This window comes from Sorex araneus, chromosome 4, assembly GCF_027595985.1.
Source record: "Sorex araneus isolate mSorAra2 chromosome 4, mSorAra2.pri, whole genome shotgun sequence".
Taxonomy (NCBI): domain Eukaryota; kingdom Metazoa; phylum Chordata; class Mammalia; order Eulipotyphla; family Soricidae; genus Sorex; species Sorex araneus.
In genome coordinates, this window is record NC_073305.1 from 204925027 (window position 1) to 204952362 (window position 27336).

The 27336-nt window shown below is 55.3% G+C and overlaps 3 protein-coding genes across 6 annotated transcripts; 2 read left to right on the forward strand and 1 right to left on the reverse strand.

The window, feature by feature from the left end:
- Nucleotides 1-1422: 1422 nt before the first annotated feature.
- On the forward strand, nucleotides 1423-8270 carry LOC101544543 (cardiotrophin-2). Its single transcript, XM_055136789.1, has 3 exons — nucleotides 1423-1438; nucleotides 5482-5618; nucleotides 7803-8270. The coding sequence occupies exons 1-3, from the start codon at nucleotides 1423-1425 to the stop codon at nucleotides 8268-8270; spliced, it is 621 nt and encodes a 206-aa protein (XP_054992764.1).
- Nucleotides 8271-9240: 970 nt separating this feature from the next.
- BCL7C (BAF chromatin remodeling complex subunit BCL7C) lies at nucleotides 9241-21215 on the forward strand. Of its 2 annotated transcripts, none has more exons than XM_055136220.1 (6): nucleotides 9241-9418; nucleotides 17931-18009; nucleotides 18269-18377; nucleotides 18483-18644; nucleotides 20453-20538; nucleotides 21021-21215. In XM_055136220.1, exons 1-6 carry the CDS (start codon nucleotides 9264-9266, stop codon nucleotides 21144-21146), a joined length of 717 nt encoding a protein of 238 aa, XP_054992195.1. In that variant the 5' UTR covers nucleotides 9241-9263; the 3' UTR covers nucleotides 21147-21215. The 2 variants fall into 2 exon arrangements, with proteins under 2 accessions (XP_054992195.1, XP_004615945.1); XM_004615888.2 differs by lacking the exon at nucleotides 9241-9418 and adding an exon at nucleotides 17111-17452.
- On the reverse strand, nucleotides 9430-13616 carry LOC129404281 (cardiotrophin-1-like). 3 transcript variants are annotated; one of them, XM_055136221.1, is made up of 3 exons: nucleotides 13570-13603; nucleotides 11861-11979; nucleotides 9430-10049 (listed from the first exon to the last, which is right to left on the reverse strand). In XM_055136221.1, the coding sequence occupies exons 1-3, from the start codon at nucleotides 13592-13594 to the stop codon at nucleotides 9576-9578; spliced, it is 618 nt and encodes a 205-aa protein (XP_054992196.1). In that variant the 5' UTR covers nucleotides 13595-13603; the 3' UTR covers nucleotides 9430-9575. The 3 variants fall into 3 exon arrangements, 2 of the variants coding, with proteins under 2 accessions (XP_054992196.1, XP_054992197.1); XM_055136222.1 differs by having other exon boundaries at nucleotides 11861-11976; nucleotides 13570-13594; XR_008629808.1 differs by lacking the exon at nucleotides 9430-10049 and having other exon boundaries at nucleotides 11748-12125; nucleotides 13570-13616.
- Nucleotides 21216-27336: the final 6121 nt, after the last annotated feature.

The window sequence follows — 27336 nt, forward strand, 5'->3', positions numbered from 1 at the left end:
TTGGGCCAAAACTTTTGTTTGGCTTCTACTTGGTTTTGTTTGGGGGCCACGCCCAATGGTGGTCAGGCTCTTAGCTCAGGGATCACTCCTGACAAGGCTCAGAGGATCATTGCGGGTGCCAGGAAGCAGACCTAGGCTGGTCACATGCAAGACGAGCCCCTTGCCCACTGTACTTCCTCTCTGATAGCTAGCACAGAAATTTTGTTTCTTATTGTTTCCCAGGTTGGTTACTCGTTTGGTTTTCTTTGGGGGCAGGATGGGAGAGGTGAGGAGGTTTGAGGCTCCGGCAAGCACCTGGACACTGTCCTATGTCTCGGCCTCTCTGGTTAGGCCACTGGGCAGTGGTGAGGCAGGGCCTGGCCCACATTTCCTGGGGGCACGGTGCCTACCTGCTGACTGAATGCAGAGAGTGGCGGGTGTACCTCCAACCTTAGAAGGAGGGGTGCGTGCCCCACCTGGCAGGGAGTGGAGCACTTTCATCCTGCCTCAGCTGGCAGGAGTATGGTGGGGTGAGAGGTCAGCGAGGGGCTAAGAACTGATCCCTGATGGAGGGGCTGAGAAAGTTCTAGAGAGGGACTAGAGCCCAGGCCTTATCCTCCCTTCACTCCACTGTGGCACTCTGGTCCCTGTGGGTCACTCCTGGGCTGGCACCCCAACCCCGCTCTGCCCCACTGGCAGGGACAGACAAGCCTTGGCTGCCACCTGTGAACCCCACATGCACGTGACCCGCCTGTCTGCAGGGCGGCTCCTGGCGGGGCTGTGCTCGTGGGTAGCACCTGGAACCGGCGTTGGGGCGCCAACTGCAGTTCACCGGCCTGTCACATGTGTGGGCCTGCCTGTGTGTGTTCCGGAGCGTCAGGTTCATGCAGATGGCCATTTGTCTCACTTGCTCCAGCCCCGTGTCTGTCCCGGAACTGGACCCCCACACAGGAGGGGGCAACGCGGACCGGGAATGAACTAGCTTGTGTGAATATCTGCTGTGTGGCACGTGCCAGCGCAGGCGTAGACGTGCGTCTGCGGGTGCACCTGAGTGTGGGCGATGTTGCCTGCACACCACCCCTCTTGTCTCTTTTCCAAAGTCCCCAGGAGCCAGGGCCAATGCCCGGGTCCAGCTAGGGCGGGACAGGGGCCGCCTCCAGAGGGGAAACTGGATCTCAGGACGTGAGGAGCAGCAGGGAGTGGGGCGGCCCCTTTGTCCCCCTCTAATCCCCTCCCCGCCCTCGCCCCCTCCCTCCCAGCAACCAGGGTTTAAGTGGAGTTTAGGGGGGTGTCATTTCAGTGTCCCCTTCCCTGCCTATCCCCTGCCTCTGGGAACTCCGCACACCTCTCCTTCCTGGGCGGCTCAGGTATAAAGCCACGTGAGGGGCAGACGGGTGTCCTGGAGGAGCTGGTGACCAGAGAGGAAGGCGCCAAGGAGACAGCATGAGCTGTCTGCTGGGTGAGTGGGGGTGCCCGGGATGATGGGAAGGCGCGGGTACTGCTGACCTGTGTCTGTCTGCTGCCCTGGCATCTGTCGGGCACCTGCACATCCCCACCAGAGGCTGTGCTCATCACTCTCCCAGGACCTGTTCATAGAGTGCCAGGTAGCGTGGCACAGGGGGCACAGCCATGAGGAGACAGACTCTCCCTTCTCATAGAGATTCCATCCTGCACACAGACAGACAGACAGACAGACAGTAGTCCATAAAGGAGCACAGTCCCGCAAGCATGGTGGAAGGTGAGCGCAGTCAGCCAAGTTTGTTGGAAGAATGAATGAATGAACGGATGGATGGATGAAAGGAACTTCCCCTTCGGCTTCCCCTTTAAGTAGGACCTCCTGAGAACTCAGGTCTCAGAAGCGGGCATGAGGAAGGCTACCTGTTTTGCTTCTCATCCCATCACTTCCTGCGGGTGATCTTAGAGAATTCCCTTCTTTTCTGAGACTCTGATTGCTGGGGGAGTCTACCTAATGGGGTCCTACCTTTAAGAGGACCACCTGGCAACAGGCAGTACCTGCTTGCAGTTAAAATGTCTATCCCCATGGGGGCTGAAGCGATAGCACAGCGGGTAGGGCATTTGCCTTGCACGCGGCCGACCCGGGTTCGATTCCCAGCATCCCATATGGTCCCCTGAGCACCGCCAGGAGTAATTCCTGAACGCAGAACCAGGAGTAACCCCTGTGCATGCGCCAAATGTGACCCAAAAAGCAAAAAAAAAAAAGAAGTCCACCCCCTGACACACACCCTCATGTAGCCAGACCTACTGTCCACGGTGCCCAGAGGGAGAAGGATGCTCCTGGCAATGTCATGCGTGGGAGCCCTGTGAGAAACTAGCTGGGAATGGAGGTGGTCAGGCCTCCCAGGCCCCGAGCCAACACTGTCCAGGGGAAGATGGCAACTGGGAGCCCCCAGAAGGAGATATAGAGAACATGAGGGTCCCTGAAGATGCTAGAGCAGCTAGTGGGGCTTTGGCCCTGTGGTCCGGACAATGGATCCAAGCTGGGCCCTGAATGAGAGGGAAGTAGCCTGGGGAAGGTTGGGGTGGGATCCTGGTGCAGTTCAGCGAGGCAAAGGCCGAAGCAGCATCTTGGGCCAGATTCAGAGCCATACAGAGGTCCCGGCCTCCGCCACCCCAATGACACGGCTCCGTGAGGAGTGGGAGAGTCGAGCTGGACTTGGGTTGTTGAGGGGGAGGCAGATAGACCAGTAGGGGTTTCCTTGAGTGTTTGAGGGGTGCTGGGTCTGTGGAAACAGGTAGCAGAAGGAGGGTTGAGGCTGAAGTGGTGGGATTCCTTTCATCCTTTTCTTCTTTTCCCTACTTTTGGGTCACATCAGGTGATGCTCAGGAGGTTACTCCTGGCTCTGCACTCAGGAATTACTCCTGGCAGTGCTCATGGGACCACATGGGATGCCGGGAATTGAACCTGGGTCAACCGTATGCAAGGCAAATGTTCTCCCCGATGCATTATCACTGCAGCCCCTATCCTTTTTTCTTTTTTAAAGAATCCTAAAAGAAAACCCTATTGCTCCACCATGCCTGCACCCCTCTCTATTTCACCCATAGAACACGCACTCCCTTCTCCCTGCAGCCACACGGATATTTCTTATTCCTTGACTTTGTGATAAATCATCCTGACCAGGATCGGAGGGATGATATGGTTTTGTAGTTTCGATTTGAAGATGGAATTTGGAAATCCCTGATAACTAAGCATCTTTATTTTTCACTTTTGTTTCTCTTTTTGTTTGCCAGCCACACCCCATAATGCTCAGGAGTTACTTTTTTCTGGTTCTGTGCTCAGGGGAGTTCATTCTGGGAGGTGTCTGGGGGACCATATGGTGCCAGGATCTATATGGGGCCATATTTCTGGCACCAATCTTTTCATCTTTTGTGTGTGTGTGAGTTTGTGTGTCTGTGTGTGTACATGAGTGGTGTGTGTGTGTACATGAATGGTGCATGCATGTGTGTGTGTGTGCGCATGCACACATGTGGATTAGGGCCATACTTGGCAGTGCTCAGGAGACCATGAGGAGACACAGAACTTGAACTTCCCACCTGCTTTGCCTGAACTGCTTCTCTAAGAATTTTTCCTTCTTTTAGCACTTTAATGAAAAATTTTAAATGTAAGGGCCAGGGAGATAGTACCAAGGGCTGAGCACCTGCTTGGCATGCAGGTGGCTCTGGGTTTGAGCACTACTAGCACCCTAAGTTCCCCTAAGGACCACCAATCACCAAAAGAGACCTCTGAGCACAAGACTGGAAGCAGTCCTTGAAAACTGATGAACGGGAGCTGGAGAGGTAGTACAGTGGATAGGGCACTTGCTTTGCACACAGCCAATGTGAGTCCAATTCCAGACACCAATTTAGGGTCCCCCGAGTGGTCCAGGAGCAATTCCTGAATGTAGTACCAGGAGAATTGGCTCAGATATGGCTCAAAAACAAAACAAAACAAAAGAAAGAAAGAAAGAAAGAAAGAAAGAAAGAAAGAAAGAAAGAAAGAAAGAAAGAAAGAAAGAAAAAGAAAGAAAGGGGCTGGAGTGATAGCACAGCAGGTAGGGCGTTTGCCTTGCACGCGGCTGACCCGGGTTCGATTCCCAGCATCCCATATGGTTCTCCAGCACTGCCAGGAATAATTCCTGAGTGCAGAACCAGGAGTAACCCCTGTTCACTGTTGGGTGTGACCCAAAAAGCAAAAAAAAAAAAAAAAAAAGCACAAGTATACCAAGGGGCTGGAGTGATAGTACAGTGGACAGGGTGTTTGCCTTGCACACGGCTGACCTGGGTTCAATTCCCAGCATCCTCTATGGTCCCCCAGCACTGCCAGGAGTAATTTCTTTTCTTTTCTTTTTTTCTTTTTGGGTCATACCCAGTGATACACAGGGGTTATGCTGGTTCTGCACTCAGGAATTACCCCTGGCAGTGCTCAGGGCACCATATGGGATGCTGGAAATAGAGCCCAAGTTGGCCTCGTGCAAGGCAAACACCCTACCTGCTATGCTATTGCTCCAGCCCCATGAAGTTCTTTTGAGGGCAATCAAGAGGATTTATTGTAGGGCTGAATGTGGAAACGCAGAAAAAATTGAGCAATCAGGACCCATGGTTTGTATTGAACAACTGGAGGGCAGAAGTGCTTTTACCTGAGCTGTGAGCACAGGGGATGAGAGAGTGGAGGGGACTTGGGGTTGAGCGTTTGGACATTTCGAGGCTGAGATGTTTGTTAATGGCAGAAGGAAAGTGTTGAGTAGGAGTTGAATATACGGGTCTGGCCAGCAGGGAAACTTTCTAAACTTTTTTATGGGGGGGGGGGGTTGTCACACCCGGTGATGCCCAGGGCTTACTCCTAGCTCTGCACTCAGGAATTACTCCTGGTGGTGCTCGGGGACCATTGGGATGCCGGGGATCAAACTCAGGCGGGCCCCATGCAAAGCAAATGCCCTCCCTGCTGTGCTATCGCTCTGGCCCCCACTTCCTGGTCTTTTTAATCTACAGGCTGGAGAGACCGTACAGCAGCTGGGAGGGCTGTGGAGAGTATAGCGGCTGGCCCAGGTTCTATCCCCATCACCCCTGAGCCCACCAGGAGTGATTCCTGAGTGCAGAGCCAGGAGTAAGCCCCGAGCACCAGTGGGGATGGCCCCAAAACAAAACAAAGATATATAAAAGAGGGGCTGGAGCAATAGCACAGCGGGTAGGGCATTTGCCTTGCACGAGGCCGACCCGGGTTCGATTCCCAGCATCCCATATGGTCCCCCGAGCACCGCCAGGAGTAATTCCTGAGTGCATGAGCCAGGAGTAATCCCTGTGCATTGCCGGGTGTGACCCAAAAAGAAAAAAAAAAGATATATAAAAGAATCTAACTCAGGGTGCCTGGACTCGGAGTCACCGTGTTCCCGTAGGCCACAGAGCGCTGCATGCAGGAGGTGTGTGACGCACGAGTTCTCTGTGGAGCTGCTGTAGCAGGTAGGGCGGGGTCGGGAACTTGGTATGACCTCTGATTTCTTCTGCCAGCCCCGCTCTGTGTGCTGGCCTTGCTGCTATCCCCCCTCAGTCTGGGGGCCCCCGTCTCTCCAGCTGAGCCCATCAGTCAAGCCTACAGCCTGGCGCTCTACATGCAGAAGAACACATCAACATTACTGCAGACATACGTGAGTGGCCTAGGGATGAGGAACGGTGACTTCCAGGCCCAGCCCTGGTCAGGGAAAACAGAATGGGCCCAGCCTCCAGGGACTTTTACTAGAGACACAGCCACAGAAATGCCATCACCTATGACTGGGTGGCCCAGGGCAATCATTTCTTCTCTCTTGATCTCAATGTCCTCGCCTGCAGAAAGGAATTCTGGGGGCCAGAGAGATAGTACAGGGGTAAGAGGCTCTTGTCTTGCATGAGGCTGACCCTGTAAATTGCCGGCGCTGCATATGCTCCCCCAGGACGCCACCAGGAATGATCATAGAGCACAGAGTGAGGAGTAAGTGAGCATGGTTGGGTGTGGCCTCCCTCAAATCAAAACCAAACCAAACAGAAACAAGCATCCTGCCTTGTGGCCTCTCAGACAATCACAGGGAGGCACGGAGGACAGGGCCTTAGTGGGTCAGGGTCACTCCCGCAACCACCTCCTGCCTGCCTCATGCTGACTTAATCATCCTGACGTCACTTGACTTTTTTTTTTTTTTGCTTTTTTGGGTCACAGCTGGCGATGCACAGGGGTTACTCCTGGCTCATGCACTCAGGAATTACTCCTGGCGGTGCTTGAGGGACCCTATTGGATGCTGGGAATCGAACCCGGGTTGGCCGCATGCAAGGCAAACGCCCTACCCGCTGTGCTATCGCTCCAGCCCCCTTTGTTTTCCTCCTGACTCTTCCAACAGTTGAGTGGCGGATTCAGTAAGGAAACAACCTTAGAGAGAGTGAATAAGTTTACCCTTAAGGTCATACATGTAACATTGGCAGTGCAGGGGTACCAAACCAGCTCTGTGGCATGTGATCCTAGTCCCACCCCTCTAGAAATTCCAACTGGCAGCCTGCTACCTTGGCCTGACCCACAGACGATGCTATTTGGGTCCTGCAGTGGCAGAATATGAACGCTAGTCAAAAACAGGCCAGGGAACACATTGGCCGAAGTTCCTGCCTCTCCCTCCTAAATTCATCCTGCCCTTTCCCCAAGTGTCACCGCTGCCTGGTTCCTGGGGGCTCTGGGGCTCATTACTCTTCCATGGCTCTAGGCCCCCGTGAAGTTACTAAATCTAATTTCTAGTCTCATATCTGCCACCGTTTCCTGGGTGGCCTTGGGCACTCTGCACCTTAGTTTCTTCACCTGTAAACTGAGAGTGTGAGACTAGGTGATGATTTATCAATTGGGGGACGGTAAGTATGTACTATGCATTATGTATGTACTAAGTGTCTACTATGATTCTGAGTCAGGGCTGGAGTAATAGTACAGTGGATAAGGCATTTGCCTTACATGTGGCTGACTCAAGTTCAACCCCCAGCACCCCATAAGGTCCCCTGAGCTTCCCCAGGAGTGACCTTTAAGTGCAGAGAATAATCCCTGAAGGACTGCCAGGGGTGGCCCTAAAAAGAAACACAAAAAAACAAAAGAAACCAAAAAAAATTTTGGGGGGGTTTAGATTTATGGGAGCATGAGAACTTTGAATAAGGCATTCAACTAAATTTAGTACTAACAATTATAGCAAAGTTAATTAACATATACATTATAAATAAAAAATATAGAGAGATATAATGTATTCTGATAGTTATAATCTATTTAGATTATAAATATAATAAATAATAACTTAGCCTTCATAATAGTACATACTATTAGTTAATAGTGTGTTTTCATGGCCTTACTCTACACCAGGTGCTGGGCTACCTATTTTATGTATATCGTTGCTTATCATTTTTGCAATAATTCTGCCACATGGGAGTTATTGATGCTATGATTCAAGGTTGCATAACTCATACATGGAGAAACTGAGTCAGAATCCAACAGAGCCCAAGCTCCAAGCTGAGATCAACTCTTGAGGAGTAGAAATGCCAAGTCTTGGGCCGTAGTGGTAGTACAGCGGGTAGGGCGTTTGCCTTGCATGCAACTGATCCAGGTTTGATCTCCAGCACCCCAGATTGCCCCTGAGCACTGCCAGGAGTAATTCCTGAGTGCAGTCAGGAGTAACCCCTGAACATCGATGAGTATGGCCCAAAAGTCAAAAGCAAAAAAAAAAAAAAAAAAGCAACTCTCCTTCGGAAGATCCAGTGTCAAAGAAAGCAGATATAAGCTCAGGGAGAGCCCCAGGGAACCCCCTTTTTCCCTCACTCTGTCTCTATCTTTCATGCAGCTCCAGTACCAGGGTAGCCCCTTCAGCGAACCTGGCTTCTCAGCGCCTGAGCTCCAGCTGGGCAGCCTGCCTCCTGCTGCCGTTTCCTTCAAGACCTGGCACGCCCTGGATGATGGGGAGCGGCTGGGCCGTGCCCAAGGGGCCTTCCTGGCTTTGGCCCAGCACCTTCAGCTTGTGGGGGACGATCAGAGCGACCTGAACCCCGGCAGCCCTATCCTGCTGGCTCAGATTGGGGCTGCAAGACTCAGGGCCCAAGGCCTGCTGGGGAACATGGCTGCCATCATGACGGCCCTGGGCCTGCCCGTTCCCCCAGAAGAGGACACTCTTGGGTTGGTCTCCTTTGGGGCCTCCGCCTTCGAGAGGAAATGCCGAGGCTACATAGTGACCAGGGAATATGGCCACTGGACAGACAGAGCTGTCAGGGACTTGGCTCTGCTCAAAGCCAAATACCCTGGATCGAGGAGTTAAACTGTCTGTGAAAGGCAAAAATCTCCCTCTCAACAGACCCGAGCCTGACTGCTGGACTGGAAGGACTCCTCTTGTTTAGCAGACAGGGCTGGGGTGCCATATATTTGGAATATTTCCCTAGGGCCCGGGCCTTCCTCTGTCCCGAGGCTCCCTGGGTGGGACTCTCTGGGTACCACTTGATGGATTACAGTCCAGGGATCTGCTTCCACCTCTCAGGAGGAAAGAAACGCATCTTTAAAGAGGCTTCACCTCCCGCTCTACAGGCAGAGGACAGGGGGTCTCCTGAGCTCCGAGATCACCTTCTCCTAATTTGGGGGCCACCCAGGGACTGCCTTCTTGTCCCAGTCTACCTCACTCCCTGTTTGAAGAGCCGGAGCAGGTGGGCCAACCTGACAGGGCTTTCCTTCCTGGGGAAGGGCAATCTGCTTCCCACAGAGCAAGGGCTCAGATCACATCTGCTCTCTGCTCAGGACAGGCTGACAGTCTTGCAGGGGCGCTCTTGACTACTTTCTTTCTTTCTTTCTTTCTTTCTTTCTTTCTTTCTTTCTTTCTTTCTTTCTTTCTTTCTTTCTTTCTTTCTTTCTTTCTTTCTTTCTTTTTTCTTTTTTGGGTCACACCCAGCGATGCACAGGGATTACTCCTCGCTCATGCACTCAGGAATCCTGGCGGTGCTTAGAGGGACCCTATGGGATGCTGGGAATCGAACCCGGTTCGGCCATGTGCAAGGCAAACACCCTCCTCGCTATGCTATTGCCCCAGCCCTCCTGACTCTTATTTTTTACTGAGGTTTTGGGTATGTCTGGGGCCAAGCTCCACCCTAAGGATCCTGTTCTCCTCAGAGATCTCTCCCCATTTCCAACATACTGGTAACTTTAGTGCTCTTGTTTTAATTTTCAAATGTTTTATTTACAAAAGTTAATTTATTTTCAGAAATAAAACTCTTTAAGTTGTCATTCCTTTTCCTCTCCGCGGTCCTGGCTTGGGGGCGAGAGGATGGAGGGACGGGGGCAGAGGGAGGGGAAAGGGGGAGAGCGTCAGAGGGGGGGTGAGGGCAGCGGGGAAGGCTGGAGTTGCCCCGCCAGTAGGCTTGTCTGTGGCCGGAAAAGAATAGCGAAAGGACCGAGGGAAACGAATGTCCCTTCCTTGAGGTGAGATTGAGATGTCCACATGTTCAAGTGGAGAGGACGGGGCGGGGAAGGGAGAGTGAAAGCCGCCGATCGAGATGACAGGCTCGGTGGATGCAGCAGGACGAGGGGCAGAGCGATGGGGACACAGTCAGTCGGGGCGGAGGGACAGCGCAGGGCATCAGGCCGGGCCCCCGGGCACCATTGGGCGCAGATCGGCCTCAGCGCGGCTCACCCACTCGCGGTAGAGGCGGCACACGCGGAGCCCCAGCACCTTGGCCGAGAAGACGCTCGCGGGGGCCGCGGGGGCGGCGGCGGGGGCGGCGGCGGCGGCGGGGGGCTCGGGCACCCCGCGGGGCTCAGCCCCCAGCGCGGCCAGCACGGCCTCCAGCGCGGCCGCCAGCGCCCGGGCCTGGCGCGCCGCGTCCTCCAGGCGCCGCAGCAGGCGCGCGGCGCGTGGGTTCAGCTCGGCCTGGCGGCGGCGCACCGCGTCCAGCAGCGGCGCCAGCGCGTCCAGGGCCGCCGCGTCCAGCCGCAGCCGCTCGGGCACCGGCAGGCCCGCGTGGCCCGTCGCCGGGGCGCTCAGGCCGGCCACCGCCGGCAGCCGCGGGGGCGAGAAGCCGGGCAGCCCGAAGGGGTCTCCCTGATGCTGCACCTGCGGAGACAGGGCGGTCAGTGGGGCTCCGGGGCGCCGAGGGGAGAGGGCCGGGCGCTCTCCCCTTCTCCAGGGGCTTCAGTTTCCCCATCCGGCAAATGATTCGTGACTCCTCACGGGGCGCTGGGTTCGAGAGAGTGCAAGCGTTTATAGCAGCGCCTTGCTCCATCTCTAACGGGGTAACTGAAGAGTCACCAACGGGGCCTAGCCCACTGGAAGCGCGCGGTACTGGTAGCTTTTTATTTTTCTTTCCTTCTTTTTTTGTTTTCGTGTGACACCCGGTGATGCTCAGTGGTTACTACTCCTTAATCTGTGCACAGGAATCATTCCTGGCAGATGCCGGGAATAAAACCCGGGTCGACTGGGTGCACTGCAGGCCTCCTACCTTCTGTAGTATCTCTCTTATCTCAGGTTTTGTGCTAAGTTATCTCACAGGCTTGCCCTTGAAGCCCTCTGTTGTCTCTTGAACATGTATCTCTCCTGCTTGTCTCGATGTATCTTAGCTTATTTCCATTCCGGAGAAGCCTGTGTTCTCTCTTGAACACTTTTCCCCTTCTCTCTCCCCTTCTATCTCTATAAGCAAGTTTTGTTCAATAAAAACTACTTTGCTTCACACACACACACACACACACACACACACACACACCCCTCACCAGTCAAGGTTTAAATCTTGTCTCCACCACTCCCTAGTTATATCCAGGTCATCCTGGGACCCACGTAAATCAGCACAAACCCCAGTGGTCTATTTTCACACCCCTTCCTCCCACTTCTCTACACCTGCCTGGCATACAGCTGGGCCTCAGTGGGGAACTGTTGAAAGAAAGGAACAAACGAAAGATCGAGGTGATTTGTGAAACTCCTCTAACCAAAGCTAGCATCTTGCCTCTGGCACAGGCACACTGCCCTAACACCCAACTTTCCTAACAATGTCTGTGACTATGATGATTATTTAAGTGCTAGAATAAGTGAGGATTCTAGTGCTGAAGAGGTACAGTGATTTGAGCTCAGACGCCCGTCTAGGAAGGGGCAGAACTAGAATTTGCACCAGAGTTGGCAGAAGTCCGAAACTGGTCCTGTCTGTTGCCCCCGAGTCACTCTCAGAGTGGCTCATTCTTCTGCTCCCCACCACGCCGGCATGACTGGGAGGAAACACCTCTTTCCTTTGGCAGGACCTTCTGTGCAACCAGAGATACTGATAGATACTGGCTCCCTATACCAGTCCCCGTCTGAGATGGAACTCTGGCCCCAGAGTAAACCCCCCTTGCTGGCTGCTTTGCATAGCACAGGCAGCAAAGTTCACAGTTCAACTTGTTCAGTCACCACTTTCGACAGTTGCAAAGCCCGAGCCCTGGAGACAAAGAGACGGGCACAAAGTCTAGTATCTAGAAGCCAGGTTGGTTCCTCCCAGACTAGCATTTTCTTCATCCTGTCAGGCTCTGTCTTTTTTTATTTTTCCTTTTTGGGTCACACCCGGCGATGCACAGCGGTTACTCCTGGCTCATGCACTCAGGAATTACTCCTGGTCGTGCTGGGGAGACCATATGGGATGCTGGGGATTGAACCCAGGTCGGCCGCGTGCAAGGCAAATGCCCTACCCGCTGTGCTATAGCTCGGCCCCCAGGCTCTGTCTTAAAGCCCTGAGCAGGCAGGTCCCAGCCAAGGCAGATGGAGGGCACAGGGGGGCACACAGAGGTCCTCTACCGATTTGTGTTGTGGCCTTGTTACTGATCAGGAGCCCCAGCAGCAGCTAAATGAGTTTGGGACAGTGGGTGGCCCTCCCTCCCCGCGTCTTGCGCCCTCGTCCCACTCACGTATTCCTGGAGCAGTTGTTCTGCATATTTGGAGAGGAGGCGAGCATGGCTGTGTGTCTGGCGGATCTTGGCCTCCAAGTGGGAGAGAGGTGAGACTGAGGAGCCAACCTGGGGATCTTCTGGCGGGAAAAGCGGGGAGGAATGAGGACAACCCAAACCCTGTCTCCCTGACCACTTCTTCCACGCAGACGCTTCCTTCCTCAACCCAGCGGCTCTGTTCTGAAACCTCCAAGTTTTAAGTCAGGCAGGCTCTGTCCCATTCCATCTGAGGGAAAATAAGGCACTGATGAGTTGCCGGAGGATTGCTCTTCCTGAAACCTGCCCTGTCCTCAAGTCACTGGCTGACATCCTATGAAAGCCGAATTCAAATGCTACCTTGGCGGTGTCGCCCCCTGATTTAATCTTCCCTTAAGTTAACTTGTGATGGAGAGAGAGCCCCGTGGGCTGAGCTCAGTGCATTCAAGAAGCCAAGCTTTTATCTGTCTGGGACTGGTTCCTGGGGCACCACCTGGTCCCTGAGCAACACTTGGAGGGTCCCCCAGCTGGGAGTAGCACTGCTGGGTGTGCCGTTCAAATTTTACTTCTTTCGCTTTTCATATTTCCCAAGTCGTTTTTTTGGTGGGTGTGGCGGGGGTGGGAGGGTGGGGGGAGGGAGAGAGAATTTGGCCACACCCACCAGTTCTACCCAGGCCACTCCTGTGTGCGCTTAGGTACCATTCCTGTCATGGCTTAGGAGACGGCCCTGAGCAAGGCTGTACTAGCTCTTCGGCCCAAGTAGGGTTTGTTTTTTAAATTGTTACGGGGACCACGGGACCACGTCAGAAAGGCCGGGCGGTCTTTGGGGGGTGTGGGCGGGGACAGGAGTGGGTGAGTGCTGCAGGCGGCGATGCTGGGGACCAAACCCGGGCCCCTTTGAGCTGCATCCCCAGCTCCCACGGTAGTGGTAGTTCTTTTATCTGTGTGAGTCGGCCTGTCTCGGAGCCCTTTGGAGGTCTGGCTCTTATCTCCCTACTAATGCGATCGATGGTGGAATTCAACATCATTGAAGCGCAAAACTTCAAATCCGAATGCATAAGGAAGCCTATGTCGGAGACTGAGGTCCCATTCTCTCCCCGACTGCCCCGGCCGGTCACCCCCCGCGCAGCATCGATGATGAACCTGGGTGGGGGGGGGTCTCCCCTAGCACCGGGGAGGCGGCCTGAGGCGACACACTCCATTTCCCGAAGTGAACTGCGCGCCGGCCCAGGGCCTGCTGGGGAATGGAGTCCCGGGGTGCAGAGCCGCCCCGCCCCGCCGCCGGACTTTCCACTCCGCGCCGAGACTTTCTGCCACTTTCGCCTCCTCCTGTCGCTCTAGCTCTCGTGGCCTCACCACTTCCTCTCTCAACTCTCCCTCCCTCGGCTCCCCGCTTCGGATTCTTCGTGGGTCGCGGACAGGATCCGGCGTCCTGCGCGTGCCTCGGCGCCGGGCACCCTCCCGCCCTGCTAAGTGAACTCGAACTGGGTGTGCTAGTGACCTACCCTGCAGGCTCAGCCCCGGGCCTTGGCTGTACTCGGACGCTGGCCCCGTCCCCCAGCTCACCCGCCGGTTACCTGACACCGGGCCCCAGCTTGTCCCAGCCCGGGCCGCTCCCTGCCCGGCCCCGGGGGTGGCTGGGACCCAGAAGCCCAGCGTCCAGCCCTTCTGACCCCGGCCCTTAAGCCCCTTACCCAGGCTGCCCTCCCTCGGGTTCATGCTGGCCCCTGGCTGATCCCGGTGGCCTCCACGCCCCCCTTCCGAGGGGGGGGGTAGGGGCACAGGGGTAGGGGGCGTGGCCCGGGCGCAGCCAATCAGGGCTCAGACCCCAAACACTCTACCCCCTCCCCACCCCTCCTCACCTCCCCCGGCAAGATTCCTTGGCTCTGAGCTCAGCTCCCGGCCAGCGCCGCCTGGTCCCGGAAGGGACCTGAGGCGGTCAGCAGGTTGTCTGCACCGTGGATGTCGTGGGTGTCGGGACCTGGGAGGCAGTTCTGCGAGGCTCAGGCTCGTACCTGGAGGCAGGATTGGTGTCTCGGGGAGAAAGCTGGAAGGAGAGGGCGGGACTGGCACGATAGGATTATGCTGTGTCTCCTGTTTAGGAGCTGGGGGGTGGGGTGAGGGTAGGTGGATGCATGAGAGGCCAAGATGGGGGTCCTCTGACTTGAGACATACCTACCTGCACTTACCCCCCTCCTCTACCCCCCGCCTATTTTAGGTATCCGGTGCTTTAGCTTCTGTCACATCTACTAGGACACCCCGGCAGTAAGACAAGGCCGCATACAAAGATCTATTGAAAGGTTAATGCACATGGACCTTCTTTCCCACAAGGGAACCAGCTTTGGAGACTTCCGGTCAGACCCATCCCTTTGCACCGCTCACCTGGTGTGGACAAATACTGGAAGTCTGTGCACGCAGCCCCACAGTGCTCACAGTCTGATGGGGGAGGCTGTTTACAACAGCTGGCAAAGAAATTTATGAGTGGGGAACTTGTAAGCGCTATGTGTGATGATTGATACCATTAAGATAGGAAAATGGCCAGGGCACATGTGATGTATAAAAGACAGGAGTTATACACTTCATATAAGAAGTTAATCGCCTTCTAGAAAAAGAATGTTCTGCTACCCAGAGATCATCTCTTTGTTGAAGTTACACCTATTCTGTGTAAGAACTACATCATGTTTTGTCAGTAAAGCTCATATGACATAGATGTGAAACACCCTAAGACACAAGAATCATAAAATCTTGCGAAGCCAAGAGAATCTGGGGTGAAGGACCAGGTTGACAGATAGACAACTTCCAGTTTATGATGAGCCATTTGCATAATAAAATCACACACACCTGTGCCCTGGCAGTTAACAGTTGCTGTGAGAGCTACTGCAAGTGACCAAGCATTGTCAGAATCTGGGTGGTACCTTGACTCCAGAAAATCTCCACCCCACAGTTTCCTTCTTCCTTAATAAATCATAAATTCCAACCCCTGGTTCATTTGCCCTATTCCATCACTCATAACAACTCGAAATTTTTTTTTTGGGTTTTTGGGTCACACCCGGCGATGCACAGGGGTTACTCCTGGCTCATGCACTCAAGAATTACTCCTGGCGGTGCTCGGGGGACCATATGGGATGCTGGGATTCGAACCTGGGTCGGCTGCGTGCAAGGCAAACGCCCTACCCGCTGTGCTATTGCTCCAGCCCCACAACTCGAAATTTGTGTAGAGACAGCGCGACTTTCTTCAGAGTTTGCCTGGACTCCGGATTCTTAGAGAGAAATGTGCTCTGTATTCAGGAGTGACCCCTGGCCTCTGTGCTCAGGCATAATCCCTGATCATCCTCAGAAGACCATGTGTGGGGGCCGGAGCGATAGCACAGTGGGTAGGGCGTTTGCCTTGCACGCGGCCGACCCAGGTTCGATCCCTGGCATCCCATATGGTCCCCCAAGCACCGCCAGGAGTAATTCCTGAGTGCAAAGCCAGGAGTAACCCCTGAGCATTGCTGGGTGTGACCCAAAAAGCAAAAAAAAAAAAAAAAAAAAAAAACAGAAGACCATGTGTGGATGCAGGGATTCAAACCAGAGCCAGACTCCTTTACTATGTCTGGTCCTACTTTTAGTATTTTTCACAAATAAATCTGACTCGTGAATTCGCTCCTGTGTGAATCAAATGAACCGTGCTACCAGGTCAGGACCTACCAGCCATGGTCCTCAGTGAGCACTTTCTCCATCTCCATGAGAAGGCAATTGCCAGAATAAAAGGAGGAAGGAGGGAGCCCTGCTGGTACAGCTGAAGAGAGACTGAAGGCGGGGGCCCCAATTACATGCCTTTAGTTACAGTGAATATTTATTGTGTATTTACTATGTGCAAGGCACTGCTGGAAGCATTAGCCACTATTGACTCACTCATGTCATGGTTGGGGAAATAGAAGCAACGGTCCAGGGTCCCAGGATAAGCAGAGCTGGGATTTTATTCCAGCAGTTTGTCTCCAAAAAATGCTGTCATGCCCTCTTTCCTAGGCCTAACACCTCTGGATTGAGTCACACCACAAGACAGAAACAGTAGTCACACTTTGAAATGCACACCCACGCGCACACACGTACAGACACATACACATTAGACATATATCTGCTGGCAAACAGCTTCAAATAAAGCCAAACAGGATACTCATTTTAAGTAAATTTAATTGAACTACAATGCACATGGGATGGAGGGGCAGAGAGATAGAACAGCGAGTCGGGCATTTACTTTTCACGTGGCTGATGCGTGTTCAGTCCTCAGTACCTCAGTACCTCAAATGGTCCCCTGAGCCCACGAGTGATCCCTGAGTGCAGAGCCAGGACTAAACTCTGAGCACAGCCAATGTGGCCGCCAAAACCAAAATAATAATGACAATAATATGCAAAGGGAAAATTACATCCTGAATGATAGGTAGGTATATTTGCACAGGTTTGATATGTCCCGGGAACCAGAATCCAGATTAAGAAATGGCAGAACCAGCTCCCAGTCCCCAGGGTCTTCCGGTCCCCAGAGTGACCACTATGCTCACTGACCCTGTGAATTTATTTATTCTGTTTTTGAACTTCTCATAAGTGGAATTTCAGAATGTACGGGATTCCTTGCCACTTTATGGGGTGCAGCAGACCCCCACTCTGATTCCTGTGCCCATGGAGTTACTTCCCATTTTTCTGTGGAGGGGTTGTTTCCAGTTTGGGGTGATTATAAAAAGTGACGAGAACATTCCAGTCCGGGCCCCCTCAGTGTTCAGACATTTCCCTAGGGGTTTGAACTGCAGGCACAAAGGGCCGGAGTACGATCAGCTACGGGCACGGCTGTTTTCTCAGGGTCTCTAGAAACACGAGCGTCCCAGTTACTCCGCTTCTCTGCCAACACGCGGCGACGACCCACGGCGGTGACCCACCCACCCGAATGTGCAGAGTCTGGCCCGTCGCTGGCGTCCAGCTGACAGATGGCAATTAACAATTGCCAGACGGGGGTGAGCTGGAGGGTGGAGACCCCCGCCGCCCAGTGCGGGCGCCCACGCAGGCGGCACACACGCCGCACGATGCTCACGGCCCGGGGACCCGCACACCCCGACACAGAGCCGGTGGCGGGCCCCGCGCCCACGTGGCCTGCAGGCGGGCGCGCGCCCCCAGTGGCCGCCCGCGACTCGCGCGCTCGGCGGCGGCCAGGGGGCGCTGCGCGTCCGGCGCCCCGAGGGGGCGGGCCCGGGCGGGGCGGGGCCGGGAGGCTTCCAGGCCTGGGCTCGGGCCGCCCGCGCCTCCCGGCCGCTCCGGGACGGGCCGGGGAGGGGCGCGGCGGCAGGAAGCGGGGCGGGGACTCGCCGAGGCGTTGGGGAGCGGGGCGGGCGCGGCCGACTCCCCGAGGGACGCGGGCCGAGAGCGCGGGGGCCCCGGCCTGGCGCCGAGCCTGAGCCCGCCGGACGGGAGGCGGCCCAGCCGCGGGCTTGGCCCCGGCCCCAGCCCCGCCAGCATGGCCGGCCGGACCGTGCGGGCCGAGACCCGGAGCCGGGCCAAGGATGACATCAAGAAGGTGATGGCGACCATCGAGAAGGTCCGGAGATGGTGAGCGGCTGCCCCGGGCCCCGGGACCCGGCGGGGCCACTCCTCCTCCCAGTGCGTCTGTCCCCGTCGCCGGCGGTGGCCTGCAGGTGTTAGTGGCCCCCGCCGCGCCCCACGGCCTCGGGGCGCCGGCCACCTTCTCCGGGCGACCCCCTGGGGTCTACAAAGCGAGTTCCCGGGCTCTGCCCCCGGGGCCGCAGCCCGCCGAGCCCCGCCCCCTCCAGCTCGCCTGACACTCCTGGCAAGTTTGCCCCGGCCGCGCGGGCGGGCCTCGCGGGGACCCCGGAGGGCTCTTACCGAGCCGTGGCCCCCCGCGGGACGCCCTCGCTCCCGAGACGCGCCCCGCACCCGGGTACCCCGGAGACTTTCTCCCGGTCACTGCCCCAGCTGCACACCTGCCCTCCCGCCCGCCCGCCCGCGTCGCCCCGCTCCTGGGGGGTCGTTCCTCAGGTTCTTTGACTTAATCCCCCTCGTCCCGCAGGGAGAAGCGCTGGGTGACCGTGGGCGACACTTCCCTTCGGATCTTCAAGTGGGTGCCAGTGGTGGACCCCCAGGAGGAGGTGAGCACCCCCCACGCCAGGCCCTGCATCCGGGCAGCCTCAGGCAAGCCCCTCCCCAGGCTGCTCCCCTGCCCCCACTCTGAGCCCTCAGACCCTTGGGCATGTTCAGTGCCCCCTGCGCCTCCCGCGGGCTCTTTTCCGGACTCCCACCCACCCCTCTTCCTGGGGTGCACGGCCTGGCACCTCCTCTTCGCCAGCACGAGCTAGCAAGCTGCTTCTGACCCGGCTCTCTAACCGGGTCTACCCCTCTAACCTCCAGGAACGCCGGCGGGCAGGTGGCGGGGCAGAGAGATCCCGAGGCCGGGAGCGTCGGGGCAGAGGACCCAGTCCCCGCGGCGGTGGCCCCCTCATCCTGCTCGATCTCAATGGTACGTAGGGAGACTGGGATTCTTCGGGGGTGGCACAGGGGGATGCGGGGGTTGGAAGAGGAGAGTGGGGCCTAGGCCCAACGATGTCGGTGTTTGCTCCCGCAGATGAGAACAGTAACCAGAGTTTCCATTCTGAAGGCTCCTTGCAGAAGGGCACGGAACCTAGCCCTGGGGGTACCCCCCAGCCCAGCCGTCCTGTATCACCAGCTGGACCACCAGAAGGGGTCCCGGAGGACGCCCAGCCCCCACAGCTGGGTCAAGAGAGAGGTAGGACCAGTTGCCCCCCCCCTCCAAAAAAAAAGTACTCCTTCTGAGAATGTTACCTGGAAGTGGAGGCCAGCAGCTGATCTCCTTACCTCTTACCTGTCTGCCTCCTGGGCCCTTCAGAGCCTGCAGAGCAACTGCCACATAGGGTGACTGTCCCTGCCTGGCTTTCTCTCATCTGAGACCTTCACGTACATGTTACACTGATTTCTGACCCCAAGCGTCTCCCGCCCCTCCTGTCAGCTTCCTGAACTGATCCGTGTTACCCCACACTGAGGCCATGCTGGGTAGATTCTCAGTCCTGGAGTTAGGGAATAGGGCCAGGGAGATAAGACAGGAACAGAGCCAGCCAGGGGCTGAGTGCATGTTGGTGGGGTGGGGTGTGGCCCCAAAACACACCAAAAGAATTGTGGAATAAATAAAAGTGATAACAAGCAGTGATTTCCAAGAGTGATAACAATTAAGCCCTAACAGCAGCCAGTACTTACTGAGTATTTCCTGTGTGCTCGGCGCTTGCCTGTACGCTGTGGTGTTTTCTCTCTGTTAATCCCAGCTGCAGCCCTCTGAGGTGGTAAGGGCCTGTCAGGGTCCCGCTGACAGATGAGAAGCTGACGCACAGACGTGACTGAGCCTCGTCCTGGGCGTGAGTCTGCAGCGCCTCTTTCTCCAACCAGGCCTTTCTGCTCAGCCCCAGATGTGTCTCTTCTGCCTTCCAGCCTCTGGCATCTCACCCACACCTGGCTCCAGCCCCCCATGACCTCCTTCCTCCAGGCCCTTCCACACGGCTGCCAGGCCACGTTTTCAAAAGCGCAGTCTGAGGGGACCTTTTCCTGGCACAAGGCCTTCAGTGCTGCCAATGGTCTCAGTGGGGACTCTGCACCCTTTTTTTCTTCTTTTTCTTAGGGTCACATCCGGCAATGCTCAGGCGTTACTCCGGGTTCTGCACTCAGGAATTAATTACTCTTGGCAGTGCTTAGGGCACCATATGGGATGCCAGGGATCGAACCTGGGTCAGCTGCGTGCAAGGGAAACACCCTACCCGCTGTATTATCGCTCTGGCCCCGTCTGTGCCCTTTTTGAACTGTGCCCTGTTACCCTCACGGTTTTTTTCTAGGAGTATTGGGTCATGCACCACTGTGCTAAGTCTAGGTTTACTGTGCAATTTTGTACTTATTTACTAATAGAAAATAATGCTGGCATTTACTGAGCACCTACTATGTGCCAGACACTGCCAAGGGCTTTACTATGTTACCTCATTTTTTTTTTTTTGCTTTTTGGGTCACACCCGGCGATGCACAGGGGTTACTCCTGGTTCTACACTCAGGAATTACTCCTGGCAGTGCTCAGGGGACCATATGGGATCCTGGGATTTGAACCCGGGTTGGCCGCGTGCAAGGCAAACACCCTACCCGCTGTGCTATCGCTCCAGCCCCTATGTTACCTCATTTTATCCTCAGTAGAGCCTCCTGTGGCAATGATGGATCCTTTTATAGATGAAGGAAACCAAGTCCCAGAGATATTAAGTCATTTGCCCCAAGAGCAGGATTTCAACCCCAAGGGTCCAGCTCCAGAATCTTCCCTCTGTGGAAAATGGACAGCACCTCCATCTGTCTCGCAGGTCCTGTGCCCCCTTAACTGTCCTTCCTGGCTGGCCGCTGGGTGCCCAGCTCCCTTCTTAGTGAGCCACCACTCCCCCCCCACCTCGTGCCCACTGTGCCCACCTACTCTTCAAGGGCTTGGGCATTGGTGTCTGTAAACCCCGTCTGTGGCCTAACACAGCTGCTCAGAGAATTATGAATTTGACTTTCCAGATCCCGGAGGTGTGACCGCCAGAAGCACGGATGAACCCCCAATGCTGACCAAGGAGGAGCCGGTTCCCAAATTGCTGGAGGCTGAGGTGAGAGGGTTTGGGAGGGATTGGGACGCTGGGGGGCGGGGTGGGGGTGCTGTATTCCTGAAGGCCAGAGGGGAACTGTAGCCCCTGGCTATGGATGGAGGTTCAGCCGGGTTCCCGGCCCCAGAGAGGCCGGCGAGTTAGAGAGAGGCCTGCAGGAGGGGTCAGACTGCTTCACGGCCCTTGAAGTGCTCCTGCGAGTATGGGATTTTTATCCTGATCTCTGAGAACGAACGTGAGAAAGCCCCCCCCCCCCCACAAAACTGACTTTCCCACAAAGCCTGCCTTGATGCGTTTCCCAAAAATACCAAAGCTCAGCTTCTTGCCCCCAAACGGAGTGGTCGTCATTTCTGCATCCAGGCGCCCTGGGCCTGGGCCTCCTGGGTCCGGGAGGGGAGTGGACTGGAGGCTTTGGAGAGGGCGGCGGCTGGAGGCCGCGCTCTGGGGCCGGGTGGCGCTCACTCCTATCCGCCCTTCCTCTCCAGGCCCCCGAAGCTTACCCCGTCTTTGAGCCTGTGCCACCTGTCCCTGAGGCAGCCCAGGGTGACACAGAGGACTCGGAGGGCGCCCCCCCACTCAAGCGCATCTGCCCAAATGCCCCTGACCCCTGAGAAGCCGGCCTGCTGGTCCTGACGCCCCTGGGGCCCCTTTGGCTTTTTACAAATAAAGACCCTTTTGTAGTTTCGTGTCCTGTCATTTCCCCGTGGGGCTGGGGCGGGTCTCAGCCACTTTTGTCGCCTGCTCCATTTCTCAGATGGGCCCGCTGAGGCTCTGGGCAGGTCCCGAGGAAGACAGGGGACCCTGCTGCCCCAGCTGTCCCTCCCGCCCTGCTTCCCCGTGGCCCTCGGGGATCCCAGGCCGCCTCCCTGCCCGCCCAGCTCTGCTCAGACTCCGGAGCACAGGCCCAAGGGCGCGGTGAGGCCTGGGATGACCCACCCCCCCGCGCTGCCCGTAGGAGCTGCCCCCTGCTTTGCTTAGCCATTCCTTCATGGGAACCCGCCCTGCTCTTTTGGTTGAGTTTTAGCTGTTTCCAGCTCAGTCACCTCCTCCCGGAAGCCTTCCCTGCCACCAGGCTGGGTCGGTTCCCCTGCTTGGGTCTCCCACACTTCCCTGTGCTTCTTTCCCTTTGCCTGGCATTTATCCAGCTGTTTGGGATGGTTGGTTTGTGCGTCTCATCTGTTGGGCTGTGGGTTCCCAAGGGCCGAGCTGGGCCCCAACCTTGCTAGCACCGCGCCGGGCCCGCTGTGGTCTCCCAGACTAGCGAATGAATGAGTGGGCAGACGACCTTGGGCGGCTTCTCCTAGGAGGTGACGCGTGAACTGGGCTCTGATGTGTCAGTGTGGCGGGTCTGTGTCTGACTCAGAGGATGTGAGCTGGTGGCACTGGGTTTCTCAGCAGCGTCCGCGGCTTCTGGAGACGCGTAAGGAAGAGAAGGTACTTTCACTGTGTGCTGGCAAAATGAGAGAATCCGTATTGACTGTATTAGGCCATTTTGGGGGGTGGGGAGGAACTTCCAAGCCACACTCAAGGGCCCTAAGACCACTTCCAGTGATATTTGGTACTTGGTCGCCGGGGCCACCCCAGAGCATGCAGTGCTGCGAGTGGTACCCCAGGACCTCCAGAACTAGGCCTCCGCGCCAGGCCTCTGTGCTCTCTCCAGCTGTTTTAAATTCTTTTATTCTTTTTTTTTTTTTTTGCTTTTTGGGTCACACCTGGCGATGCACAGGGGTTACTCCTGGCTCTGCACTCAGGAATTACCCCTGGTGGTGCTCAGGGGACCATATGGGATGCTGGGAATCAAACCGGGTCGGCTGCGTGCAAGGCAAACGCCCTACCCGCCGTGCTCTTGCTTGAGCCCCTCTAGCTGTTTTAAATTCTAACAGGAAGAGACTGAAGCACAGAGGAGCCAAACTGAAACTTCCCCAAGACTATTTTTAAATTTTTATTTATTTATTTATTTATTTTACTTTTTGGGTCATGCCCAGTGAGGCACATGGGTTACTCCTGGCTCAGCACTCAGGAATTACTCCTGGCGGTGCTCGGGGGACTATATGGGATGCTGAGAATCAAACCCAGGTTGAACTGGGTTCAGCAAGGCAAACACCCTACCTGCTATGCTATCGCTCCAGCCCCCTATTTTTTTTAAAGTCAGGGTGTTGGGGTGCTAGAGAGATAGTACAGAGGGTAGGGTGCTTGCTTTGCACACAGCTGACCAAGGTTTGCTCCCCAGCACCCCATAGGATCCCCTGAATCAGTCATCCCTGAGCTCTGAGCCCAGCCTTGTGTGGTCAGAAAACCACAATAACTCACAGTATTGGGCTGAAGAGGTGACTCAAAGCTGGAGCACATGCTATCCTGGTCAGTTCTCTGAGCACTGGGCCTGGAGTGCCCCCTGAGCACCTCTGGGTATGGTCCAAGGACACAAAAGAAGGAAAAGTGTTTCTGATAGCAGCTGCGGTGTCGCAGGGGCATGAAGGGGTGTGTGTGGCATGTTCTTCCTGTTGCTGCTATAGTAACGGACCATAAGTTTAGGGTTGCCTTACCGTGAAGGAGGACAGACGTTTGAAACTCTTCTCACTGGACCAAAGGCAAGTTGCCAGTAGGGCTGGCCCTTCCAGGGACCACAGCTGTCTCCCCGCGCCTCAGCTTCCGGCCGCCTGCATCCCTTGGCTTGTGGTACCTGCTCCATCTTCAGATCGCGCAGCTTAGCAACTCCCGCAGTCTCTCTTTTTTGCTCCATATTCCTTCTCTGACTCTCCTGCCTCTTCTCTCTTTGCTTTGGGTGTGGAGGCCACACCTGGCGGTGTTTGGGGCTAACTCCTGGCTCTGTGCTCAGGAATCGCTTCTGGTGGTGCGTGGGGTATGCAGCACCAGGGATGGAACCAGGGCTGGTCATGCACAAGGCCTGAGTCCCAGAGAGTCTCTGGCCCTCTCGCCTTCCTCGAAAGGACCCAACCCAGGTTGTCCAAGATTATCTTCCCATCTCAAGATCTTTAATTTAGTCAGACCTGCACAGTCTTGTCTGCCGTACAAGAGCATTTCCAGGTTCTGAGGCCGAGGGTGGGGGTCGAGGGTGTTACCTGCAGAAACCCTGGGTGATCACTTCCCCCATTTTCTGGGTGCGCGTCGTCTCGTTTCCCTCTGCCCTCTCTCTGATTAGGTTCCTGGAGTGGGTTCATAGTTTTCTGGCCCAGAATTCAGGTTCAACTCTCAGCATCTCCCTTTGTTGAGTGTGACTTTGTGCAAGTAACTTAGCCTCGACTCCTCTGAGCCATAAAGTCGGGATAAAAATGCCATCATGGCATGAGACCTGGATTTGATCCCCGGCATCGCAAAAACCAAATGAACAAGCAAGAAACAAAAATCCCGTCAGCCCGGTGAGACTGTTGTGAAGATGAAGTACCTGGAGAGAGTTCTTGACATCTAGTAAGTGTTCAGTAAGACACCGTTTGTTTTCTGTCGGCCCATTGTACAGGTGAGGGTGTAGGGATTGGCATCAGAGGCCCTTCTCTGTTAGTGATGCTGGGGTGGAGCAGTAGATACTTGGGTATCCTAGTCTCCCCCATTCCTGTCCCTTTCTTTCTTTCTTTCTTTCTTTCTTTCTTTCTTTCTTTCTTTCTTTCTTTCTTTCTTTCTTTCTTTCTTTCTTTCTTTCTTTCTTTCTTCCTTTCTTCTTTCTTTCTTTCTTTCTTTCTTTCTTTCTTTCTTTCTTTCTTTCTTTCTTTCTTTCTTTCTTTCTTTCTTTCTTTCTTTCTTTCTTTCTTTCTTTCTTTCTTTCTTTCTTTCTTTCTTTCTTTCTGTCTGTCTTTCCCGGCGATGCACAGTGGTTACTCCTGGTTCTGCGCTCATTAATTACTCCTGGCGGTGCTCGGGTGACTGTATGGGATGCTGGGAATCGAACCCGGGTTGGCCGAGTGTAAGGCAGACGCTCTACCTGCTGTGCTATCTATCACTTCAGCCTCGGCCCCCTCCTGCTTTAGATCCCAGGCACTGGCCCTCCCCGACCTGACTTAAGGCCTCTTCCTCCACTGGCTTATTCCCTTGCCATGCCTTCCTGGCTTTCCTGGTCGGTCCACACTCGCTTGTTGGAAATTCTTCTGCTATTCTGGGGCCTTTGCCTCCAAGGCACCCTACTGAGTGCTCCTCCTTGTGCCCTATTTAATGGCCTGACTTAGCTCTCTCTGCCCAAGGTTGCCCTTGCAGTTCCACCTAGGCCTTGATGAAGGGTTCCAAGCCTCCTTCAAGCCATGCCCCTTCCCTTGAGGCTTGTCCCCTACTTCAGACTCAGCCAAATGCCCGTGTGACCTTTCCACTGGGTGTCCTCCTGACCCCCCACCTCATCCTCCTCCCACCTGTCCCCCTATCCCTTGCCTGAAAATGGCCCATGTTCCCAGGGGGTGGCCAAGGTGGGAGCACTTGCAAGCCATGAGCCATTGTGCCCGGGTGGGCCTCTGTCCTAAGAACCCTCTGGTTGCACCTTGCGGGGCAAACCCCGGGCCTTCATGGCAAGGCAGCTCTCTGCCACTCAAGCCACATCCCTGTCCCCCCCTGCTCGTCCCTTCCTCCCCCCCTTCCTTCCTCCCTCATAAATATTTCAAAATGTATTATTATTTGTATTATTTGTAGGGAGGCCTCTAAGCAGTGCACACAGGCCCTGGTGGGGAGCCAGCGGTGGGAAGGGGGTCGTCCGGGCGGGGCCTCCCGGGCAGACGCCTGATGAGACAGTGCAGACTAGGAAAAGCTCTCTTTGGGGTCAGAGCGATAGTAGAGCCAGGTGAAATACTGGCCATGCCTGCCACCGTCTCAGGTACGATCCCATATGGTCCTAGGAGCCCATCAGGAGTGATTCCTGAGTGCAGAGCCAGGAGTAAGCCCTAAGCACTGCAGGTGTGATCCAAAAACCAAAACAAAAGGAAAAAACCAAAGAGTCCTTAAAGCGGTCTTGAAGGGGTTTGAGCAGAGTGACGGCATCAAACTTAGATTTTCCTCCTGTTGTCTCGTAAAACATCCAATTAATTAATATCATAACACATTTTAAAGAGTTGGAAGAATTATACTAGTCACACCCTGGATAATGAGAATCCATAACAGTTTGGTGTATTTACCCTCTAGATATCCATCACCCAGTTTTTTTGTTTGTTTGTTTTTGTTTTTGGGTCACACCCAGCGATGCACAGGGGTTACTCCTGGCTCATGCACTCAGGAATTACTCCTGGCTATGCTCAGGGGACCATATGGGATGCTGGAAATCGAACCTGGGTCGGCCACATGCAAGGCAAACGCCCTACCCGCAGTGCTATTGCTTCAGCCCCACCATCACCCATTTTTTTTTTGGGGGGGAGGGTCCACACCTAGCAATGCACAGGGGTTACTCTTGGCTCTGCACTCAGAATTACTCCTAGCAGTGCTGGGTGGCCATATGGGATGCCGGGGATGGAACCCGGGTCGGCCTCATGCAAGATAAACGCCCTACCCGTTGTACTATCACTCCGGTCCCCACACCCAGTTTTTAAACCATTTAACAATACATTCCTCACAGTGGTACCCCCTGAGTGCTCAGCATCATTAACTCGAGCCCATACTTACCGACAGGTGCGTTCTCTTTTTTCTTGAATCCACTGCCCAGACAGTGGAAGGTGCAGGTGTTCTAGTTACATCTCAGCAAAAGCAGTCTGCACGATGCAGCTTTTATTGAAAGACTATATCACCACCCCCTCTCCCCAATTTCCCCTAGTCCCTTCCCCCAGCCCCTTCCCAGAGGCAACCCCCGTTCTGATTTGGACTATGATCATTGTCATATGGTCCCCCTGTTCTAGAGCTCAGCGCAGGGAGTTGGGACAGACCCTCCTTGTTCCCTAGCGCCCAGCAGGTCTCGGGGCTCCCAGCCTGCCCTGGCCTCTGACTCTGGCGTGGCTCTGCTGAGGCCCCGGTCCAAGGCCTCTGCCAGTTTCTAGCTCTTGGCACGAGCCCGGGGCTCTGAGCCCCGGCTGAGAGGGACACAGCCTTTTCCCAGGGATCTTTCTGGAGTGCAGTGTGTGGTACGAATTCCCAGAAATCTGGATGCCTTTCTCACCCCAGAACTATACTTGTCCTGAGGAGGATTTTTCTTATCCTGTAAACTGGGCTGTTCCCTGCTTCAAAGCCTCCCACGGTACCCAGGCCCGCCTGGAGCAAGGGATGTGTTTAGCCCGCAGCAGCGGTTCCAGGCGACCTGGGGACTCCAAGGCCCGTTCTGCACCCGTCTTAGTTGATGTGTAACTCAACCTGGTCATTGGGAGGAGTCTTTGGTTCAGGGGCCACACCCAACAGTGCTCAGCGACTGTCCCTGTCTCTGGGCTCAGGAGGGACCCTTGAGTGCTCAGGGGACCATCTGTGGTGCTGTCAGTTTGAATCGGGTTGTGGCTGCCCGTCTTTCACCTCCCGTACTACCTCTCCAGCCTGGGCATGCGGTGTTTTAAAAGCTCCACTGGTCAGTACATTGCAGTGTCTAGGAACCAGTGGTCTATAGTTAAATAACGACTTGCTTGTTTACCCTGGGGTTGGATATTTTAAATGAACAACAGTAAAGTCAAGTGACTTGGGAGGCCAGAGTGCTAGTGTTAAGTCACTTGCCTTGCATGCAACCAGCCCTGGTCCCTCCATGCCACTATCTATGGTCCCCTAAGCACTGCCAGGGGTCATTTTTAAGTAAGGAGCCAGGGATAGACCCTGAGTACCATGAGGTATAGCTCTAAGGCCAAAAAACTAAATAAATCAATGTTCTTTTGGAGCGGACAGATAGTACGGGAGATAGCACTTGCC

Coding starts and splice junctions, on each gene's coding strand:
- LOC101544543 (XM_055136789.1), top strand. Junction 5,619..7,802: donor CAACATTACTGCAGACATAC/GTGAGTGGCCTA, acceptor TCTTTCATGCAG/CTCCAGTACCAGGGTAGCCC.
- BCL7C (XM_055136220.1), top strand. CDS start 9,264: ATGGAGGGACGGGGGCAGAGGGAGGGGAAAGGGGGAGAGCGTCAGAGG. Junction 9,419..17,930: donor ACGAATGTCCCTTCCTTGAG/GTGAGATTGAGA, acceptor CTCGTCCCGCAG/GGAGAAGCGCTGGGTGACCG. Junction 20,539..21,020: donor CCAAATTGCTGGAGGCTGAG/GTGAGAGGGTTT, acceptor CTTCCTCTCCAG/GCCCCCGAAGCTTACCCCGT.
- LOC129404281 (XM_055136221.1), bottom strand. CDS start 13,594: ATGAACCCGAGGGAGGGCAGCCTGG. Junction 11,980..13,569: donor CCCGAGGGAGGGCAGCCTGG/GTAAGGGGCTTA, acceptor TTTTCCCGCCAG/AAGATCCCCAGGTTGGCTCC. Junction 10,050..11,860: donor AACAACTGCTCCAGGAATAC/GTGAGTGGGACG, acceptor CTGTCTCCGCAG/GTGCAGCATCAGGGAGACCC.